Genomic DNA, 24,448 nt, shown 5'->3' with positions numbered 1-24,448 from the left:
ACACTAGCATAGTATGCTTGGTATATTTATCCATGTTATGTTTTTACCTTTCCTGGTGGCCTTTAACCACAATTATTATTTTTTTCTTTAGAGTTCTCGGTCTCTAATAGGTTTATTGTTCACTATCTCCTCTATATGACCGGCCGGTTGTGGATCACTATGGGTACTTGGTCCCCATAGTGGTTTCATTTATTGAGGTTCTGTTCATTATATTAATTTTTTTCTTATGTAAGTTAGTCTTTTTGGGCTATTTATTATTTTTTTTGTCCCATGATAATTTTTTGAGTCCAGTTAGTCAGGGTTTCAGTCAGCTGTTTTTTGTTTTCCTTCATATTTTGATTTAATAAGTTTATTATTATTATTCTTTGCATTATTAGTCTGAGTGCTTTTTGAGAGGTTTCTTTTTCTTTTTCTGTGTTTACATATATGTGTGTGTGTGTGTGTGTGTGTGTGTGTGTGTGTGTGTGTGTGTGTGTGTGTGTGTGTGTGTGTGTGTGTGTGTGTGTGTGTGTGTGTGTGTGTGTGTGTGTGTGTGTGTGTGTGTGCAAGCGCGCATGTTATTGGTTTGTTCAGATGCACTGTGATTGGCCCGAGGCAATCACGTGATGCGGCTGTCATCTGTGAAAAACAAAATCTCAGATCTCTTCAAGACAGAAGCTTTGCAGCACGTCGCAGCGATACCGTCGCGATTGGTATGTGCGCTTTCATTGGATTCTATTGCTTTGTTTTGAAGCTGCGCGGTGTCGCCAGCGATTTCTGGTATAATCACGGCCTTAGACTGCGGCAACGCTGTCACTGAGCTCATGCTTGAGAGCGTTGACGTGTTCACTATCTCCTCTATATGACCGGCCGGTTGTGGATCACTATGGGTACTTGGTCCCCATAGTGGTTTTCATTTATTGAGGTTCTGTTCATTATATTAATTTTTTTCTTATGTAAGTTAGTCTTTTTGGGCTATTTATTATTTTTTTTGTCCCATGATAATTTTTTGAGTCCAGTTATTCAGGGTTTCAGTCAGCTGTTTTTTTGTTTTCCTTCATATTTTGATTTAATAAGTTTATTATTATTGTTCTTTGCATTATTAGTCTGAGTGCTTTTTGAGAGGTTTCTTTTTCTGTGTTTACATATTAATTTTATTCCTCTAGCACCGCCTAGCAGTTATCATTTCTGTTATTTTCAGTTATTTTCTGCTTTGTTTTAGACAGTGCATTTATTTTTTTGGTTGTTTGATGCGGTATTCATTTATGTGTATGATATATATATATATATATATATATAATATTATATCATACACACACACACATCCTAAGATGTGTTTTCTGAATAAGTGCTATATCTGCTTTTAAGTGCTTAAGATGGTTAGTTGATAGTATGGTCATTGGTTAGTTGTTAAACTAATATTGTCTAGCACGCCTTTACATAATGTATATAATGACTTAAAGAGCAAAAAACTGCACTTGCCTAGACAAGTGAAAAGAAACCCTATACAACAAGCACTCATAAGGAAGTGTATGAAATGTACTAAGATAAAACTTAACCTTTATTAGTATATAAGTGTAACTAATGAAAATCTTAACACACAACAATACTAATAAAACAAGTATTAAACAAACTACCTCCCAGTCAGAGAATAAACTGGTGGGGTTGGTGGACAGAGGGACTAAAGGGGACTGGCACCTAGAAATAATCAAATTTTAATGTAGACGGTGCCTCAAGGTGGTGAAAAAAATGTGGAAAGGTGTGGTGTATGTATGTGATATGTCAAACAATCACACACCTTCCAGACCACTCCTGATAGAGTTGTCACTCATGAGAGAATTCAGAAATAGGCTGCAGTTGAGAACAGCAGAGGGTGTGTGTATAAAATACACCCTGATGATAGATGATAGATCGTGCACCAAACAGATGCACTACATTCAGCCTAATGAGGTAGATACTCAGGGCAAATAGTTGCCAGATTCAAAGTATGAATACTCTATACATGGGAACTGACAAAACAGAAAATAGTTATAAAATTGTCCTTCAAGGCAATGCAAGATAAAAGTATATAGTTACCAAAAAATGGGCTTCAGTGTAGCTAGGATAGTAAGACTGTTAAATGGAAACCCTGAATACATTGTATAAATTATTTTCATACAGAGTATCCATTCGAACAGACTGACAGTGGTATGTGTATATATCAAAATACCAAAGCCTGATTGAGAGCAGTTAAACGGTAAAAATAAATAATAAATAATAAACTGCTGCTCGGCTTCTCTATGAGGGCAGCGGTGGCATGATAGAGAGAATATCTGATTTGTTGGAGTATAATGTATAACAGGTTATGGTATAAAACCCTAACGAATAATACACAGACATAAGGTTCAAATCAGTAGGTATAAATGACCTGTGTAAGCGGTCTGGAGTCAGTGATTGTACCCTGCAGCTGCTTAGTGATAACACGGTCAGAGTAGAATAAAACCTAAGTGGCTGCTATATAGTGTGAACCAATCACGGCTCAGATGGTATACAAACTACAGAGTTCCACCCAGCGTGGTGTATTCATGAACACCACAGAACGTGAACTGCCGGGTGGAGTGAACTGAGCCCCTATCATGTGGAGCGGCAGACCTCCTCACTGTAGGTACCGAGGGAGGCTGCCTGGTAGTAACTGCACGCCGCCGCGCCGCCATGTGGGATGACGTCATAGAGGAGCGCCCACCAATTTCTGAATTCTCTCATGAGTGACAACTCTATCAGGAGTGGTCTGGAAGGTGTGTGATTGTTTGACATATCACATACATACACCACACCTTTCCACATTTTTTCACCACCCTGAGGCACCGTCTACATTAAGATTTGATTATTTCTAGGTGCCAGTCCCCTTTAGTCCCTCTGTCCACCAACCCCACCAGTTTATTCTCTGACTGGGAGGTAGTTTGTTTAATACTTGTTTTATTAGTATTGTTGTGTGTTAAGATTTTCATTAGTTACACTTATATATACCAATAAAGTTTAAGTTTTATCTTAGTACAATTCATACACTTCCTTATGAGTGCTTGTTGTATAGGGGTTCTTTTCACTTGTCTAGGCAAGGGCAGTTTTTTGCTCCATATCTCCTCACCCCTGGCACCATTCTACAGACAGTAGCTAGAGCTTACCTCCTCCCCTCTCTCCCCCACTTCCCCTTTATTTAAAATAATGACTTAAAGAACCTTACTGTACCGTGATTGCCTGTTGTTTACTTTTTCTCTATCACAATATATCCGACCTGTGAAAACGTTTCAAATAATACATATATAACTGAGAATATAAAAGATAAACCATAGAACACATGTAGATTAATGACATTCCTTTTTTCCAGAAGTGTAATTTTAGCCTCATCCCAGCTCACCGCTGCTTCCTCCTCCTTTTACCCCACCACTCTAATTTATATTTTTCATAACAGGTTTTCTTAACTTTTTCTTTTGTAACATGTAACCAATTAGACAACAACTTTTTTTTGGAGTGGGGGGTGGTTCTTTAAAAGACTTAGGCTGCGCTTATAGTGCCGGCGACGTCGATAGCGTTGCGACGTCGCGTCAAAATAAATGCATTGCCGCCGTCGCGTGCACTTATAATAAACGCGACGGAGCAACGGCTTGGTCGCGATCGCTAGAAGTCATTTAAATTTGATTTTTTCCAGCGATCGCAGCCTAACGTCGCCGGCACAATAAGCGTAGCCTTAGGCCGAGCTTATAGTGCCTGGCGACGCGACCGGTGCTGTCGCCGCTAGCGAAAGTTGTAATTTGCTTTCCGGCGATGTCGCGGGCGACCAGGTCTTTGATTGGTTCAGTGACTGTCACATGTGGCGACAGCCTCTGAAAAATCAAATTTGACCGGCTTCAAAAATTCACGCCACCAGCGTAGCTCCCGTCGCTCCATCGCGTCGCACTTACTATAAGCGCACGCGACGGCTGCAATACATTTGTTTTGCCGCGACGTTGTGTCGCCGCCACTATAAGCGCAGCCTTATATTATAACGTTCTCTTAGCACTATAACCCCTCCATTGTTTTTGAACTTTATCAACTTAATATCACTAAATGCAACAATCCCGCCGCGCATGCATGTCAAACTCCAGTCCTTGAGGGCCGCAAACAGGCCAGATTTTCAGGATATCCCTATTTCAGGACAGCTGGCTCAGTTAGTGGCACAGTTAGTGGCTCAGTCAGACTGAGACACTAATTGAGCCAGCTGTGCTGAAGTAGAGATATCCTGAAAATATGGCCTGTTTGCAGCCCTCGAGGACTGGAGTTGGACATGCATTAAATTATAAACACCTTTTCCTCCTAACATTCACATGATTTTATGCATGCACCATCTCTCTGTAACCAGACCACATTAGTTCCTTTATGAGTGCAATAATTTCCTTGCAGCCTGGCCCATCTCAGCGGTGTGGGGATCTTGGAGGGGAACCTTATTTCTTGGCTGCGCTATTTTCCTCCATGCTACATCCCTGTCTCATTTCTGAGGTTCTGTCCTCCAGTTCTGCAGCATGCTGGTGGATAAAGCGCTCTGCTGCTTCTGCAAATATTGTGGCCCCTCCATTTATGGAGACTCTTAAGGTGGCAGGATATCCCCGGGAAAATGTTTTATTTTGCTTATTTAGCATACTGCAAACTTCACTGAACTCCCGTCTTTTATTTGATACTGCAGCAGAATAGTCCTGAAAGATTAGGATATTTTTCCCTTATAAATAAGGCCACCCGAATTCTTATAGGCTCTTAATATTGTTGATTTTTCCTTTAAGTCCAGAAACTTTGCGATTACGGCTCGTGGCCTACCTCTCTGGTTCTGCCTAACCCAGACCAAATCTATGAGCCCTTTCCACTTTGATGTTAGTGTGATCATGTGGTAGTCCCAGAGATACAGGCAGCCATTTTGTGCAGAAATCCGGCAATTGAGAGGGTTTCGCCTATTCAGCGACTCCTATTAATCTTATGTTATTTCTGTATGACCTGTTTTCCAGGTCCTCCACCTTGTCTTATAAAGTTGTATTTCTTTTTCTTTTTTTTTAAAGAGACTGCCTACACATGTATCTCCCCCTCACAGGAGCATGCAAAGTCTGCCTGCTTTTTGCTGTTCACAGGATCATTCAGTGAGTTTTTATCTACTGACTTGAATAATTTGTTCTGGTTGTTTAAGCTGCTGATCTGTGTAGGAGCAGTGGGGCTGCAGGTACTATGGGGGATGTGATGTCACCCTCTGGCGCAATACTGGAAGTCTCTCTTTGTCTTTTTTATTGCAAGCACAGCTTCAAACATTAAATCCTACCAGCTCCTTGACTCCGTATTTTCATTGTCTGTTGCCTTGGAGAATGGTCAAATCCTTTGAGTTTGAGGAATAATATGTGGGTTGGTATGTTTGTTGTTAATAGGTTTGAATCATTCATTGATGAGCATGCAGCACATTTGTTAGGCCAGGTCCATAGTACTGCAGACCTCGCTGAGCGCGATCACATTGCCTAAAGGCATTGATCGCGCCCATAGACAGCGCGGACGCGCACGGGCGCAAGCAGTGGGGCGCGCGTTGCGCAAATGATCAGTCCAAACTGATTTCTTGGCGCGACAGACAGGTCACGTGAGTGGTTTGCCCAATGAGGGCAAAACAGGTCCATGACGCCCCTGGGCATGCTCCCCATGGCGCGTCCACCATGACGTCACAGCCTTCACCCGCCTCCGCACGGGTGAAGGCTGTATGGCCTTGGCCTCAGTCGTGATTTGAAAGCCCCTCTATCATTTTAAAAATGTTATCCATTTAAACATTTTAGCAGCACATCATGTTATAACAGTTGTGGGTAGATGGTACATGCTGGTTGAGAATTCATGTGTGAAAAGTCAATATGCTTAATATAATTGTAGAATAGAAATCTAATGTAGACAAATGCATTCTAAGAATGCACTCTAACGAACAACTGTAACTCTCTAGGGGCAAAACTGAGAAATCTTGCATATTTGATACTAATCTGTCTACTTTAAATGCTGCTGTAAATTTGAATTCTCCCATTATAGTTTTGTGCTACTTGAAGTGCTTTGCAGAGATGATAAACAGCACAGAAGAACAGCTGTGAACACCAGGAGGATACATATTTAGCCTGAGGCTATAATAAACTATTGTAAACTATAGCTCTGCTATGCTTCTGGTAACCACACATACAACACGCTCCTCCTTTCTTTCCTGTCCGGATGTGTTTGAACTGCTACCTTTTCTAAACCCACCCACCCCCGTATACTTTTAGACAATGTTTGCTGCCTTTCACATCCCATATGCTAAAAAGAAAATAATTTTGTTTTTATGCAGCAAGGTGCATGTTTCAACACATACTGTGACATTTTGCCTTTCATCCATTTTGAGAGTTTGTAATTGACATCAACAGTTCAGTTTCTTAATAGTTTGAAGCCACAGGGAGATGTGAAATATGTCAGAAATGGGGAGATATGTCTACAGTATGTTCTGTGATATTCATTGGTATACGCATAAAGAGACATTGTTATACGCATAATCAGTTGCAGATACTCAGGAGATTAATGTGAGACAGAGCAGAGCAGCTTTGACAGAGTTGCCAAGGACTAAATGATCCAGATAACCCATTCTAAAGAAACCTTCTAACTACTGCTCTATCTCTCTTCTTCACCAAGCTACTTGAGTGGCTTGTATACAACCACGTGACTCACTTTCTTCTGGTACACGTCCTACCTATCCAACTGCTCTTTCAGTGTTTCCCTCTCTGGTGTCTCCTCCTCTTCACTCCCTTTTTCTGTTGGGGTCTCATAAGGTTTTGTCCTTGGCCCTCTACTCTTGGTGAACTAATACAATCTTTTGGCATTCAGTATCATCTCCATGCCGATGATACCCACATTTACTTCTCCCCTGACCACTCCCCCTCTCTCTTGTGCCGTGTCACCTATTATCTCTCCGCAATCTCCTCCTGGATGCCCAACTGTTACCTAAAGCTTATGTCCAAAATAGAACTATTACTCTTGCTCCCTTCCACTGCCACCCCTACACCCAAACTGTCCCTCACTGTCAATATTACCACAAACTCATCAACACCCCAAGCCTGCTACCTAGGAGTCATCCTTGACTCTGCCCACTCTTTAATTTATCATGTTCCCCCCATCACTAAGCTCTGCCATCTCTACCTCGGAAATATCGCTAGGATACGCCCCTTTTCTCACTCATGATGCAATAAAAATCCTAATTCACTCACTCATCTTGTTCCGCCTTGACTACTGCTAAATTCTCCTTCTTGGCATTCCTCTTGTCCACTTATCCCAACTCCAATTCATCCAAAATGCTGATGCCAGACTCCTCTACAGTACGTCACTCACCACTTCTGCTGTGCCAGTATGCAAATCTGTACACTGGCTTCCCATATCTTCTACAATCGAATTTAAAATCCTAGTTCTGACTTACAAATCTCTCAACAATGCTGTTCCCCCTTTCATCTCATCCTTCATTCCCAAATATATCCCTAAATGCCCCATACATTCTGAGCATGACATCCACCTTCACCTCCTCGCACTCCTGGCTACAAAACTTCTCTGGTGCGGCACCTTCTCTCTTGAATTACTTACCACGTACTGTACCATCAAACTCTCCCCAGTATTCAGACATTTAAAAACTCCCTGTATTCTCACTTTTTTAAGAAAACCTATCTAGCATACTCCTAACATCCACCACAACCTGTCCAATCCTATTGGAACCAGCTATGTGGCTGGACCAAACGCCACGCCAAAACCCCTAAACCCCAAAACTTTAATGGGATCAGCTGTACGGCTGGGCAATAGTTCACCCTGAGGCATACTCCGTCGCACAATGAGCAGACATTTTACATCTTGACTGTAGTAGAACAACAAAATTTGCCCAACATACAATGTTAATCACATTAAGTATAACATTTAATTTTAGTAGTTGTATTGGCCATAGAGAACAATGTATTAAAGTACCTACATAGATATTGTTTTGAATCTATTTGTACTACAGCTACAACATATAGCAATATTTACCGTGCAGCATCATCTATGAAAAACGTCCATGCTGCCAAACAGGGTGGAATCTTGTTCTGCAATGTTGACCTATCAAAACTGAAATAGGTTTTAATAAAGCACTGCCTTGCATGTACTTGACAATGTTACTCTACTTCCACTGCCTGCTTGATTTTTTTTTTGTTTCAATTTTTTTTATTGTTTTACATATATATCACATCACATTATACATTTCCGACTCTTCCAGTAAGAGTGGCATTCATACATGTTTGTAGTCACATAAGATAACAGAACAAATAACATTTATCTTAACACAACTTGTATGTCTATATGGTTCCCCATACGCTTGCGGATTGAATGAGGGTGACTTCAGATATACTGTATGTCAATAAATTTGCCCACTCTTAGGGTTCGCCAATTTTGTGTTGAAGGATAGGTTAAGAGTAGAGGATAGAAAGAGAGAGGGGTCGGGGGTTAGGGAGAAGTTGGAAACGCAGACCAACAGTGTTCATGCTTCTGCCTGGATTTAGGCTAGGATGGGGACATAGGTCCCAAACTTTGTGGAATTCCTCCACTTTTTGAGAGAGCTGGGCCGAGAGAAGTTCCATTCTTTTGACTTCTTTCAATCTTTTGTTTACCGTTTGTTTGGAGGGCACATTGATATTCTTCAAAGCAGCTGCTATTGAGCAGCGTGCTGCCGTGAGTATAAATCTAATCAATTTGCCCACTGGAGAAGTAACCTCCTCAATAGGTTTACCTAGTAAATACGTCACCGGGTCCAAAGGGATTCTCAGCTCCGTGGTTTCCTGCAGCATATTTTGGATATGCGTCCAAAATCGTTGTATTTTTGGGCAGAACCACCATATATGTGCCATATCTCCTCTCAGGCCACACCCTCTCCAGCAGAGATCCGGTGTGCCTGGGAAGACCTGGCTCAGCCTACTCGGGGTTAGGTACCACTGGAATAGAATTTTGTATATATTTTCTTTCGTGGTCGTGCAGATTGATGTTTTAGCCGCCGATTCCCAGACATCCTCCCAGTCTTCCCTATCTATTTCTAGCCCGAGGTCTTCGGCCCATTTCAACATATAGTTATGATTTTGTGGGGTTGACACCGAAATCAGTCCCGTGTATATCTTCGAGATCAGTCCCTTCTGGTGCACCCCTGCTGTGCATAGTCTTTCAAATTTTGTTAAATTCGGAAAGCTCTTGTTCTGCGATACTGACTGCAGAAAGTGTCTAACCTGTAGGAAGCCAAAAATTGGGATATCCTGTGATGGGTATTTTGTTTGCACCTCTTGGAATGTCATGGGTTTGCCTCCGATCACCAGATCCTCTAATCTTACGATATTGAGCTCCCTCAGTTTCTTAAAGGAGTTTTTTATACACCCTGGGGGAAACTCGGGGTTATTATATATAGGGGTTAACAATGAGGGATTCGAATTGAGTGAGTATTTCTTTTTGTTTTTGGACCAAATCTCCCGGATATTTTGCCAAATTGAGTTAATTGGAGCTGGATATTGGGCAAGGATATCAATGGGTTTGCTATAGATAATATAATGTCATCTGCAAAGAGAGATATCTTATAGTTTATCTCCCCTATCTTGATACCTTGGATATTTTGGTCTTCCCTAATTGTGGACGCCAGTGGCTCAATTGTTAATGCAAAGAGGAGCGGGGACCTATACAGGGCTCTAACGCCCCTCTAGGTATGGTCCCGAGAATCCGAATTTTAACATTGTTTTATCTAAAAATGCCCACTTTATTCTATCAAACGCTTTTTCCGCGTCTAAGCTTAATAGAATAGCCTTTGTATCGGTCAGGTGTGCACAGTCCACGATATTTATAACTTTTCGGGTGTTATCAGAGGCCTGTCTGTTCTGGATAAAGCCCACTTGATCTATATCAAGCATGTCAAACTCAAATGCTAACAAGGGCCAAATAAACAAGGTTTAAGTCTAGGTGGGCCGCAAAAAAAAACAAACTTACATTTTCATAGAAACGTAGGTTTATTTCGAAAAGTAGTGTGTGTGTGTGTGTGTGTGTGTGTGTGTGTGTGTGTGTGTGTGTGTGTGTGTGTGTGTGTGTGTGTGTGTGTGTGTGTATGTGTGTGTGTATGTGTGTGTGTGTACCTCACAAAACGAAAATAAAAACTAAAAATGTAGAACAGGGAAAATAAAAACTAAAAAAGCCAGATGTGAATGACTTCTGAACCCATTAACCAGTGTCAGGATGCCCCTCTTGATTTCCAAAGCAGCAATCCCGCCTGGAATCTTACCTGATCCGCAGTCCCTCAAGGTACTATACTGCAGGGGAGGTGTTTCCTACCTGTCTTCCGATGTCCCCCGCGTGAAACTTGAGTCAGATCCGGAAGAAAGCAGAATAGGTTATTTCGGTGTAGGTATAGGGCAGTTAAGATAAAAACGAGAGACAGAGAGGCAGAGAGAGAGGCGCAGAGAGAGAGGCGCAGAGAGAGAGGCGCAGAGAGAGAGGCGCAGAGAGAGAGGCGCAGAGAGAGAGAGGCAGTGAGAGGCGCAGAGAGAGGCGCAGAGAGAGGCGCAGAGAGAGAGAGAGGCAGAGAGAGAGGCGCAGAGAGAGAGAGGGGCAGAGAGAGAGGCAGAGAGAGAGGCAGAGAGAGAGGCGCAGAGAGAGGCGCAGAGAGAGGCGCAGAGAGAGGCGCAGAGAGAGGCGCAGAGAGAGGCGCAGAGAGAGGCGCAGAGAGAGAGAGAGGCGCAGAGAGAGAGAGAGGCGCAGAGAGAGAGAGAGAGGCGCAGAGAGAGAGAGAGAGGCGCAGAGAGAGAGAGGCAGAGAGAGAGGGAGAGAGAGGGAGAGAGAGGGAGAGAGAGGGAGAGAGAGGGAGAGAGAGGGAGAGAGAGAGAGAGAGAAAGAGAGAGGGAGAGAGAGGCACAGGGGACAGGGACACAGGGGCACAGGGACACGGACACAGGGGCACGGACACAGGGGCACAGGGGCACAGGGACACAGGGGCACAGGGACACAGGGACACAGGGACACGGGGACAGGGGGACAGGGACAGGGACACAGGCACAGGGACAGGGACACAGGCACAGGGACACAGGGGCAGAGGCACACAGGGACACAGGGGCAGAGGCACAGGGACACAGTGGCAGAGGCACAGGGACACAGTGGCACAGTGACACAGGCACGGGGCAGAGGCACAGGGACACAGTGGCAGGGACACAGTGGCACAGTGACACAGGCACAGGGACACAGGGACACAGGGACACAGGGAGACAGGGACACAGGGACAGGGACACAGGGACACAGGGGCAGAGGCACACAGGGACACAGGGGCAGAGGCACACAGGGACACAGGGGCAGAGGCACAGGGACACAGTGGCACAGTGACACAAGGGCACAGGGACAGAGGCAAAGGGGCACAGGGACAGAGGCAAAGGGGCACAGGGACAGAGGCACAGAGGCGCAGGGACACAGGGACAGAGGCACAGAGGCGCAGGGACACAGGGGCAGGGACACAGGGGCAGGGACACAGGGGCAGGGACACAGGGGACAGGGACACAGGGGACAGGGACACAGGGGACAGGGACACAGGGGACAGGGACACGGGACAGGGACACAGGGGACAGGGACACAGAGGCACAGGCACAGGGGCACAGGGACAGGGACAGGGGGACAGGGGACAGGGACACAGGGACAGGGACACAGGGACAGGGACACAGGGGCAGGGACACAGGGGCAGGGACACAGGGGCAGGGACACAGGCGCAGGGACACAGGCGCAGGGACACAGGCACAGGGACACAGGCACACAGGGACACAGACACAGGGACAGAGGGACACAGGCACACAGGCACAGGGACAGAGGGAGACAGGGAGACAGGGACACAGGGGCACAGGGACACAGGGACAGAGGGACACGGACACAGGGACAGGGGGACACAGGGACAGGGACTCAGGGACAGGGACAGGAACACAGGGACACAGGGACACGGACACAGGGGCACAGAGGGACAGAGGGACAAAGGCACAGGGACAGAGGGACAGAGGGACAGAGGGACAGGGACAGAGGGACAGGGGCACAGGGACAGCAGCACAGGGACAGCAGCACAGGGACAGCAGCACAGGGACAGCAGCACAGGGACAGGGGGACAGGGACACAGGGGCAGAGGCACACAGGGACACAGGGGCAGAGGCACAGGGACACAGTGGCACAGTGGCAGAGGCACAGGGGCAAAGGGGCACAGGGGCACAGGGACAGAGGCAAAGGGGCACAGGGACAGAGGCAAAGGGGCACAGGGACAGAGGCACAGGGACACAGGGGCAGGGACACAGGGGCAGGGACACAGGGGCAGGGACACGGGCAGGGACACAGGGGCAGGGACACAGGGGCAGGGACACAGGCACAGGGACACAGGGGACAGGGACACAGGGGACAGGGACACAGGGGACAGGGACACAGGGGACAGGGACACAGGGGACAGGGACACAGGGGACAGGGACACAGGGGACAGGGACACAGGGGACAGGGACACAGGGGCAGGGACACAGGCGCAGGGACACAGGCACAGGGACACAGGCACACAGGGACACAGGCACACAGGGACACAGACACAGGGACAGAGGGACACAGGCACACAGGCACAGGGACAGAGGGAGACAGGGAGACAGGGACAGAGGGACACGGACACAGGGACAGGGGGACACAGGGACAGGGACACAGGCACAGGGACACAGGGACACAGGGACAGGAACACAGGGACACGGACACAGGCACAGAGGGACAGGGGGACAGAGGGACAAAGGCACAGGGACAGAGACAGAGGGACAGGGACAGAGAGACAGAGGGACAGAGGCACAGGGACAGGGGCACAGGGACAGCAGCACAGGGACAGGGGGACAGGGACAGGGGCACAGGGGCACAGGGACAGGGGCACAGGGATACAGGCACTCTCTCTCTCTCCCTCTCCCTGACACTCTCTCTCTCTCTCAGGCACACACACACACACACACACACACACACACACACACACACACACACAGACACTCAGACACTCAGACACTCAGACACTCAGACACTCAGACACTCAGACACACACACACACACACACACACACACACACACACACACACACACACACTCAGACACACACACACACACACACACAGACAAACACACACACACACACACACAAACAAACACACAAACAAACACACACACACACACAGATCTCCTTCTGCACGTGCAGCTCACACAGAGATTTGACAGGGGGGAGGGGGGCTGCTGTGAAGACATACCCCTGTCCGTGGGATCTCCACTGAACTGCTGAACTCTCTGCACCTCATGGAGGGGGGCGGCCATGATCTCTCTGGTTTACCAGGCTTCAAGGAGAATGCAGTCTCTCCGCAGGGGTTTTGACTCCGCCCCCGTGTCCTCCCACACATGGCATGAGTGCAGATTGACTGCACCCGGCCACCGTACGCCTCCAGCCCCTGCAGGACAGATTTTACTTCCGCCCGTGCTACTCGCTTCCCCAACACCCGCGCTCGCTTCTCCCGCGGCCAAAACTTTTTACCGCCGCCCACGCGCTCGCCGACACACACGACCCCCGCCGCGCTGGTTGTGAGCGGGCCGCAAAAATATCCATTGGGGGCCGCATGCGGCCCGCGGGCCGCATGTTTGACATGCCTGATCTATATGTATGAGTCTTGGGAGGATCGGAGACAACCTGTTCGCTAAGATTTTACTATATATTTTCAAGTCTGTATTCAACAGCGAAATGGGCCTATAGCTTCCACATTGGAGAGGGTCCCTTCCCTTCTTATGGATGATGGCAAAGTTGGCCATGGACATCGAGGCCGGAATGGGCTCCCCCTCCAAAAAAGAATTGAATGTCTCGAGAATATACGGGGAGAGCACTTCTTTAAATTTTTTGTAGTTCAGGTTGGAAAAACCGTCCGGGCCTGGAGTTTTATTTGTTTTTAGTGAGTGTATAGCCTCTATCAGTTCTTCTTTAGAGATTCTTTTGTTTAATATTTGAGATTCTTCCTCCGTTAGGCTCGGCAGTGTACAGTTATTTAAATACTCTGTTATTGCCTCGGACCCTGTACTACCCCCTTGGTTGGGGTGGAGATTTTATAATTTGGTGTAGAAATGTGAAAATTCCTTATCTATCTCTTTTTCATTATACGTAGTTGGCCCTGCTTTTGTGCGGATTACTGGGATTTGAGATTTAACTTTCACACCTCTTAATTTACTGGCCAACAACATATCTGCCTTATTCCCTTTATCGTAGTATCTTTGGTTTGTCCACCTCAATGCTCTCTCCACTTCGTCAATTTGCATTTCCTTAAAATCCATTCTGGTTTTTTCCAATCTTTTAAGGAGTTTTTTACACGGGGTATCTTTATGTTGCCTTCCTAATAAGGTTAGTTGGTCGGATAGTTCTTTGTATCGTTTTAGTTTCTCTTTTTTCTTGTGAGATGCTCTGGAGATCAATTCTCCTCTGATCGCTGCCTTATGTGCCTCCCACAGAATTGATGGGGATGACACAGAGCCTTTATTCAATTGAAAATATTCCTGCCTGCTTGATTTTAATACATACCAGTATCCTGGAAATATAATTCGCGTACAACATTTTTTTGTGGTTATTTCTCTGTGATCAAGTAAAACGAAATGTTAACACAAAATCTGAGTTCCAAATACCAGAAAAGAGAAGACTTTTAGGGCCGTTACTGTACAATACTATACAATACTTTACTGTACAATACTATTAATCTAAACCATTAGAAAATGGAATGTGCTGCTGATGGTGTAGCTTTTTATTATATGCTCTTTGTTTTACTGTTATTCCGAAATTAAAAATAGTTTGCTAGCTATAACCAGCCCGACCAACTTAAGCAATAAAAACAGGAATACAGCTAAACCCCGTTATAACGCGCCTCGCTATACCGCGATTCGGTTATAACGCGGTTTTCCCGTGGCTCCCGTTTAAAAAAAAAAAAAATTTAATTTTTAAAAAATTTTTTTTTTTTTTTGCACACTGCACACACTGCACACACTCACTGCACACACACTGCTCATTGCTCACACTGCACACACACTGCACACTGCACACACACTGCTCATTGCACACACTGACACACTGCACACACACTGCTCATTGCACACACTGACACACTGCACACACACTGCTCATTGCTCACACTGCACACACTGACACACTGCACACACACTGCACACTGCACACACACTGCTCATTGCTCACAATACACACACTGACACACTGCTCATTGCTCACACTGCACACACTGACACACTGCTCATTGCTCACACTGCACACACACTGCTCATTGCTCACACTGCACACACTGACACACTGCTCATTGCTCACACTGCATACACTGACACACTGCTCATTGCTCACACTGCACACACACTGCTCATTGCTCACACTGCACACACTGCACACACTGCTCATTGCTCACACTGCACACTGCACACACTGCTCACACTGACACACACTGCACATTGCTCACACTGCATACACTGACACAGTGCTCATTGCTCACACTGCACACACTGACACACTGCTCATTGCTCACACTGCACACACTGCACACTGCACACACTGCTCACACTGACACACACTGCACATTGCTCACACTGCACACTGCACACACACTGCTCATTGCTCACACTGCACACACTGCTCATTGCTCACACTGCACACTGCACACTGCACACACACTGCTCACACTGCCACACACTGCACACACTGCTCATTGCTCACACTGACACACACTGCTCATTGCTCACACTATACACACTGCACACACACACTGCTCACACTGACACACACTGCACACACTCACTGCACACAGCCCTCACAATACACTCACATGTCAGCAGCCCACCCCCCCCTCACATGTCAGCAGCCCACCCCCCCCTCACATGTCAGCAGCCCACCCCCCCCTCACATGTCAGCAGCCCCCCCCCTCACATGTCAGCAGCCCACCCCCCCTCACATGTCAGCAGCCCACCCCCCCCTCACATGTCAGCAGCCCACCCCCCCCTCACATGTCAGCAGCCCACCCCCCCCCTCACATGTCAGCAGCCCACCCCCCCCTCACATGTCAGCAGCCCACCCCCCCCCTCACATGTCAGCAGCCCCCCCCCATCACATGTCAGCAGCCCACCCCCCCCCCCCCTCACATGTCAGCAGCACCCACATGTCAGCAGCCCAACACCCCCCCCCCCTCCCTCTTGCAGCAGCAGCAGCAGCAGTAGATCTGGCTGGGAGGACACAGACACACCACGCACCGCAAAACCAGGAGGCTGGGAGGAAGAGGGAGGGGGGCTGAGAGGGAGAGGGAGGGGGGCAGGTCTCTGTTTTGGGGTCACCCCTGTGCCCTGGCTGGGAGTGAGGGGGGCCCACCCCCCCCTCACATGTCAGCAGCCCACCCCCCCCCTCACATGTCAGCAGCCCCCCCCCCCCTCACATGTCAGCAGCCCACCCCCCCCTCACATGTCAGCAGCCCACCCCCCCCCTCACATGTCAGCAGCCCCCCCCCATCACATGTCAGCAGCCCACCCCCCCCTCACATGTCAGCAGCCCACCCCCCCCCTCACATGTCAGCAGCCCACCCCCCCCTCACATGTCAGCAGCCCCCCCCCTCACATGTCAGCAGCCCACCCCCCCTCACATGTCAGCAGCCCACCCCCCCCTCACATGTCAGCAGCCCACCCCCCCCTCACATGTCAGCAGCCCACCCCCCCCCTCACATGTCAGCAGCCCACCCCCCCCTCACATGTCAGCAGCCCACCCCCCCCCTCACATGTCAGCAGCCCCCCCCCATCACATGTCAGCAGCCCACCCCCCCCCCCCTCACATGTCAGCAGCACCCACATGTCAGCAGCCCAACACCCCCCCCCCTCCCTCTTGCAGCAGCAGCAGCAGTAGATCTGGCTGGGAGGACACAGACACACCACGCACCGCAAAACCAGGAGGCTGGGAGGAAGAGGGAGGGGGGCTGAGAGGGAGAGGGAGGGGGGCAGGTCTCTGTTTTGGGGTCACCCCTGTGCCCTGGCTGGGAGTGAGGGGGGCCCACCCCCCCCTCACATGTCAGCAGCCCACCCCCCCCCTCACATGTCAGCAGCCCCCCCCCCTCACATGTCAGCAGCCCACCCCCCCCTCACATGTCAGCAGCCCACCCCCCCCCTCACATGTCAGCAGCCTACCCCCCCCCTCACATGTTTTTGCACACCCCCCCCTCACATGTCAGCAGCCCACCCCCCCCTCACATGTCAGCAGCCCCCCCCCTCACATGTCAGCAGCCCACCCCCCCCCCTCACATGTCAGCAGCACTCACATGTCAGCAGCCCAACCCCCCCCCCCCCCCCCCCCCTCCCTCTTGCAGCAGCAGCAGCAGCAGATCTGGCTGGGAGGAAGAGGGAGGGGGGCTGAGAGGGAGAGGGGCTGAGAGGGAGAGGGAGGGGGGCAGGTCTCTGTTTTGGGGTCACCCCTGTGCCCTGGCTGGGAGCAGCCCACCCCCCCCTCACATGTCAGCAGCCCACCCCCCCCCCCTCACATGTCAGCAGCCCACCCCCCCTCACATGTCAGCAGCCCACCCCCCCCTCACATGTCAGCAGCCCACCCCCCCCTCACATGTCAGCAGCCCACCCCCCCCTCACATGTCAGCAGCCCACCCCCCCCCTCACATGTCAGCAGCCCACCCCCCCCTCACATGTCAGCAGCCCACCCCCCCCCTCACATGTCAGCAGCCCACCCCCCCCCTCACATGTCAGCAGCCCACCCCCCCCTCACATGTCAGCAGCCCACCCCCCCCTCACATGTCAGCAGCCCACCCCCCCCCCCCTCACATGTCAGCAGCACTCACATGTCAGCAGCCCAACCCCCCCCCCCCCCTCCCTCTTGCAGCAGCAGCAGCAGCAGCAGCAGTAGATCTGGCTGGGAGGACACAGACACACCACGCACCGCAAAACCAGGAGGCTGGGAGGAAGAGGGAGGGGGGCTGAGAGGGAGAGGGAGGGGGGCAGGTCTCTGTTTTGGGGTCACCCCTGTGCCCTGGCTGGGAGTGAGGGCCCCCCCCCCCCCCCCGGGGGGCCCACCCCCCCCTCACATGTCAGCAGCCCACCCCCCCCCTCACATGTCAGCAGCCCACCCCCCCCCCCTCACATGTCAGCAGCCCACCCCCCCTCACATGTCAGCAGCCCTCCCCCCCCTCACATGTCAGCAGCCCACCCCCCCCCTCACATGTCAGCAGCCCACCCCCCCCCTCACATGTCAGCAGCCCACCCCCCCCCTCACATGTCAGCAGCCCACCCCCCCCCCTCACATGTCAGCAGCCCACGCCCCCCCTCACATGTCAGCAGAACTCACATGTCAGCAGCCCAACCCCCCCCCCCCTCCCTCTTGCAGCAGCAGCAGCAGATCTGGCTGGGAGGACACAGACACACGTTGCCACGCACCGCAAAACCAGGAGGCTGGGAGGAAGAGGGAGGGGGGCTGGGAGGGAGAGGGAGGGGGGCAGGTCTCTGTTTTGGGGTCACCCCTGTGCCCTGGCTGGGAGTGAGGGGGGCAGGTCTCTATGGGGGATCCCCCCTCCCTGTGAGGGGCAGATGAGGCTGGACAGAGGCAGCCCCGTCCACTCCCAGAATGCTTTGCTTCTAGCAGCATCTGGGTCCGGTCCCAGCTTTCCTCCTGGGGGCTCCGTCTCCATTTTGCAGCCTCTGCAGCGTTGTACTTGTGACCGTGAGTACAACGTGCGGCTGACATGTAACCCACCCTCCTGCACCCAGAGAGGGGCACTGCCCTGCGGGGGCATACCTCGGGGGTGGGGGGGAGGGGGTGGGGGGCTGAGAGGGAGAGGGAGGAGGGATGAATCGCCGCCATTTTTTTAAAACTTTTTTTTTATTTATTTATTTAATTAACTCCATCCCTCCCGATCAGGCGCACGGCGGCCATTTTTTTAAAAAAAATTAGCGCGACCCCGTTACTAACGCGGTGGTCTCGGGGTGGACCCCGAGGACCGCGTTATAACGGGGTTTAGCTGTACTAATCAGTTTAAAATGACAAAATAGGTTCCTTTGGCTGTTCAAAAGAATTTTTGGAACGTTGCGATGGGTCTTAACAAATGTTATAGCACAAATGATTTGGCCTGTTCTCAGCAGGTGTGTTTGCTTTGCATATACTTAATCATGGCAGAACGTAGTGCAATGTTGAGATTAATCTACACCACCAATGAAAATAAAGGTAAAAATGTAGTTTAATGTTTTGTTGACTGACCATTATTTCTGGTGTGCCTGACCTTTCCTTTTTTATGGTGAAACTTACATAAAATAGTTTGTAACAACATTAAACAAGCATATCATGTTAAATACAGTAATTACATAGTAGATGAGGTTGAAAAAAGAAATATGTCCATCAAGTTCAAACTATGCTAAATTCAGACAGACAGATACTTTACACTATATTTCTATTTACAGTATAGTAAAGGCAAACAAAAACCCCAGTGCAACATTATCCAATGTCTCATAAGGGGAAATAAATTCCTTCCCGACTCCAAAGGTTACTGAAAGTTATTCCATTAGAAATTCTTGATTGTTTCCCATGTAAAACATAATTTGACCAAGTGTCTTCTCTTTGAAGGTTTGTTCACCTTTTGTGTTGTGTTGTTTATTTTTGTTTGTTTAATTACACTTTATTTCTAGTTCACATTACAGGAAAAGCTGGAAAATTAGAACTTATTATGCAGAAAAATGATCCCTTTGTCTGGAAGACTTTGGGACAACCATTGGAGGGACATAACTCATTTGTAAAACGCTCTGGCAGAGGTAAGTTCAATAGCAATTCAGCTGCATGTATTGCTCATTTGTTTTGGGTTAGAAAATGAATCAAAAAGAAAGAAAGGCATATACAAATTGCACAGTCGGTATCATTCATCATTAGCCTTATTATCCTGATTGTTAGCAAACACACACACAATAAGCCTTTTGGCACTTAACGATAACGGAGTAGGAAATTCAGTAAAGTGTGGTCTATTTAACTGCCTTTTTATCATCTTAAAGATTTGTTGTGTAAAAGTTCATCTATATTTTGGTATAAATTGTTTGAGGATGTGCTCTCTGAGATACTGTTGGTTAGACTGCACTACGATTATATATATATATACTACTGTATGATAAATATGGTGCCAAGGTAAACAACTTTCTGTCATATATACAGGAGTGTATTTCATTCAATATTGACATTGTCAAGCCTGCATATATACACCTTTGTGTACAGTATCTGTATATTCAAAAGCGTATTTGGTTTGTGGCTTTGGTAAAGGGTATATGTTGCCTCTTGTGGTTAATTAAGGGATTCTTTTGTGATTTTCTGACTGCAAATAAGACTTGTCGAAGCTTTTAAGTATATCAGAACATGCTGTAACATCTCCAAGTATAGTATTTAATGGTAAGGCTTGAACAGTATCATATTTTTGGGATGGTCTCACAGCTGCACACATCTGTGCAATATTGTTTCTTCCTCCGCAGGGTACAAGAGCTTTCTGAAGATGTAAGCGTTTTATTACTCTTCAGGACCTTAGCACATTTTTCCTTATGCTTTTTAGACAATTTTCCTATCTGCAGATGTAGCAAGACTTACAGTACGGTCTTCGGTGCCGTGTTAAGGCGCGCGCTTCCTCCTGTGGGAACACTTTGTGCATCATGGTCCGGTCAGCGGGCAGCCAACAGAATGACATCTACGGTTTTGTGGGCTTTATTTATTTTAATTGCAGTTCAGTATGTTTCCAGCAGATGGCACAGTGAATATCTTTGTTCATGCCCGCGGTGAATGCTATTGAACGTCACAAGAACTTAATTGTTTTTGCAGTTTTGTGGATTTCAGTGATGGGCAATTGTTCAGGTGTAAAATATGTATTTCTCTACACTACCTTTTAAACATGACACATCATTTTTTCATAGAGACACCCAGAGGGGTTGGGGCAGGGGGGAGAGAGATAAAGACACTATTTCTTTAATATTCATTCAACACCTCTCTCACTTTGTTTATACTTGGTTAGCTAAAAGCAATAATTTAACACACCCTGCTAGGAATGTATATTAATTTGTAAGATGACAGACACATCAATGAGACGCCCCACGGAACTCGCCTGGAGCCCTACGAGCAGCGCGTCATTCCTGCGCCGGGAGTTCCCATGGGAATATTGGGACACAACGAACCGCGTATGGAAAGAACAGAGTCCTTCAGCGCGCGGTTCTATTTCTTCATCTCCAGTGTATATGTAGGAGAGAAACAAAAGAAAAAACACATACTGTACCACAAACGAGTGGTGTAATATACTGTAGGTAGCTATCACTTTAAATGATAGAGAAAACTGAGGCTAGAGAACTTAACACTTGCCTGTGCTTAGTTCCCACTAGATGTAGTCCTCCAGGTTATTCTTAATGGTGGCTTGACCTATAACCTTGACCTATACCTACCAGAGTAAGGTGCTCATTTGCATGTCACTTGCCAGAATCCCTTGCTGCAGTAGAAGCACAGTATGCTAAGTGATAATGGCGAAAAGCAGGGTTTCAGACCTGTCTAGGACATGTGAATGTGCTCACAAGTAATATTTTTATATGCTATACGGTGGAGGGTTTTTAGTCACCTCTTCACACATCATAACCTAATATTTTTATGTGATATATATATATATATATATATATATATATATATATATATATATATATATATATATATATATACTGTGAAAAACATGATGTTGAAGTTCTTATGAATAACCAGTCGTAAAAAATGATCTATTGTGCAGTAAAGAAGAGTGCAAAAATATAACAACATATATTAAAAACCAAACTTAACTAAAAAATAACCATGCCCCACTGACCTTCCCGTCACCTCTCTCTCTCTCTCTCTATATATATATATATATATGTATATATATATATATATATACATATATATATATATATATAATATATATCAAAAAGAATACAAACAGCGCAACTCCAAACACTGTTCTACAATATTATAAATAGTATTAAACTGAATACCAAATAGTGAGAGGTGTAACCTTACTACAAACTTTCCCTAAACAGTCTGCTGCCGATCGGTCCATGGCTCCACAAATACTGTGTGTAGAGAATGTCCAAAGAATGACCTAGGCGCTGACCATGTAATGAAAAAAGAGGGGAGGGAGAGAGAAAATATCATAGGGCAGTATGTCCAACCACAGATATCAAATAAGGTAAGATATGCACTTACAATTAGATATATCTTTATAAGCCTTTCGTCCACACCTGGGACCTGGAACACAGCTGGAAGATGTATACAGTATATCAGAGGAGAGGGAATCTCATCCACAATACCAGTACAGCAACAGGATCCTCTGGTTGGTAGTATGTTGACCTGGACTGATGATTCCAGTCTCAGGGAATAATGCTGACAGATATTATCGCGCAGTTGAGAGTATTGAGCTTGAGTCTCTCACACTCAGTCCTCCAGAGTCTGTGTATCGGCGTCCACACGCAGTCACTTCCATGTTCCGTCGCGTGGTCTTGTGACTGTGACGTCACCGCAATCTCGCGGGATCTCGGCTTACAGCTCAAACCGGCTCTGGCTCTGTCTCACCAGGGGATAGGTAATAATATGCCTTTTTAAAGGCATGTTTGGACTTTCATACAAAGTTTTATTGTTCCTCACTTATTGAGGAGTGTCGGTGAAATACAAGATCGCCAGTAGCATTTGTATAACAGACTACAACAGAGCAAACATCGCGAGAACAGCTGACCGAGAGGAGAAGGAGCCAGACTGCAGTCGCTTTGTAACATCAGAAGGCTGATAGCGGATGGCGGCCTCTGCTTCCCTGGGTGTTCTAGTGCCTGTGCTGCTGTGAAAGATTTATACCGACCTGCTTGTTTTATCTACCACTTTGTAAGTAGGATCAGTGCTTGCATTGTGGAAACCTTAATTATACGTACTTCACCATATTGGCTCTTCTTTCTCCATTTTAGGTTTCCAGTCCCCCCTTTATTACTGGACATTCAAAGTTTGTATCCATATGTGTGTTTATTATTTGTAAACACTGTATATAGGTTGCGCCCTCTGTTCCTCTTTTTTCTATATATATCTGGTTTTGTGTGTACCCAACACATTGTGGCAGCATCCTTTATACTTTTTATTCACAGTTTGTTATAATATGTTGCGCACTATTGTGTTCTCTCTCTCTCTCTCTGTGTATATATATATATATATATATATAGATATATATATAAAAGGATATAAGGATAAGGATACAATAAGGATTGGCTTGTGTAATACGAGCTTGAGACAAAAGGTGGCACTGAGTGCTTATTTGCATGTCATTTCCCAGAATCCTTTGCTGCAGTGGAAGCGCTGTATGCTGGGTGACAATGGGGAAAGACAGGGTTGCAGACCTGTCTAAGACATGCAAATGAACATACAGTAATATTTACAGTTGCTATATATATATATATATATATATATATATATATATATACACAAACACACACACGCTGTTTCATTTCTATAGTTTAGTATGATGATGTTAATAGATCTTGTTTGTATTGAACTCTCGTGCCACTGTCCTCTGAGTTGTACTCAAGTTGATCGTCGGGGGACAGGATGTTCTCACTGTATTCGACGGCTATTTTAGCAGCTGGACGTGGCGAGCACTTTGGGTCTGATGACGTCACCCTTGGTAGATCTGGGGATTGTGGCAGAGGGGTATATAAGCTGCACTGCTGTTCATTAGGGGGCCCGTGGGCTCACTGTATGTTTATGGCTTGATCCATTAAATATATTTTTTATGGGACACACACTCTCTCGCAGATTATTCTTCCTCTCCTGTGTTCAGTTGTGCTCCAACCTTCCTACACTGCTCTGCTGTTCATTAGTCTGTCACGCTTACATGATGAAAGCACGTGTATGGGCCTGAAATGTCGCTTGCTGTGTGGTATGTTCCTTTTCTGAATAAATGTAACCTATTTTCATCATTAAGTCATGTGTGCTGTTTGATATAAATCCAGATGAAAAAGAGAAAAATAGTGGCGCCCTTACACATGAGTAAAATTAATTACCACAATTAAATAATATAAATGGTGGTGAACAATAAAGAAAAATACAACCGTGAAGTAATACAAAAGGTTGAATACGATGACTGCGCCCGCCTCCAGAGAGGGGATGATGATTAGAACCGTCAGTCAGCACATGTGGATAAAAGAACACAGCAACATAGTGTAGTGTGATACAGTTAATGAACTGAATCCCCAACCAATGAGGATGTGGGCCACAGCAGACGGAGAGACTCCGGAACCACCCAGCTGGCCTGAGAGGAGACGGAGTAACACCTCTGCAGATACTGAAAGTGGAGTGACTGCTATCTCACCGCGGACGTTGACTATTATATGCGCA

General features: G+C 47.2%; 1 protein-coding gene across 4 annotated transcripts in view; it reads left to right on the top strand.

Moving 5' to 3' along the window:
• Nucleotides 1-24,448, top strand: part of CYB5R4 (cytochrome b5 reductase 4) — a 161,092-nt gene that overhangs the window by 89,773 nt on the left and 46,871 nt on the right. For 3 of the 4 annotated variants that reach the window (XM_075597893.1, XM_075597895.1, XM_075597896.1), the window contains exons 11-12: nt 5,040-5,117; nt 19,720-19,842. In XM_075597893.1, the coding sequence (XP_075454008.1) occupies nt 5,040-5,117; nt 19,720-19,842 (201 nt within the window). The remainder of the gene's footprint in view (nt 1-5,039; nt 5,118-19,719; nt 19,843-24,448) is intronic. The other variant, XM_075597894.1, reaches the window with a different exon arrangement.

This window comes from Ascaphus truei, chromosome 4, assembly GCF_040206685.1.
Source record: "Ascaphus truei isolate aAscTru1 chromosome 4, aAscTru1.hap1, whole genome shotgun sequence".
Taxonomy (NCBI): Eukaryota; Metazoa; Chordata; class Amphibia; order Anura; family Ascaphidae; genus Ascaphus; species Ascaphus truei.
Note: the sequence above shows the minus strand (reverse complement) of the source record. Positions and strands in the feature narration are given on the sequence as shown.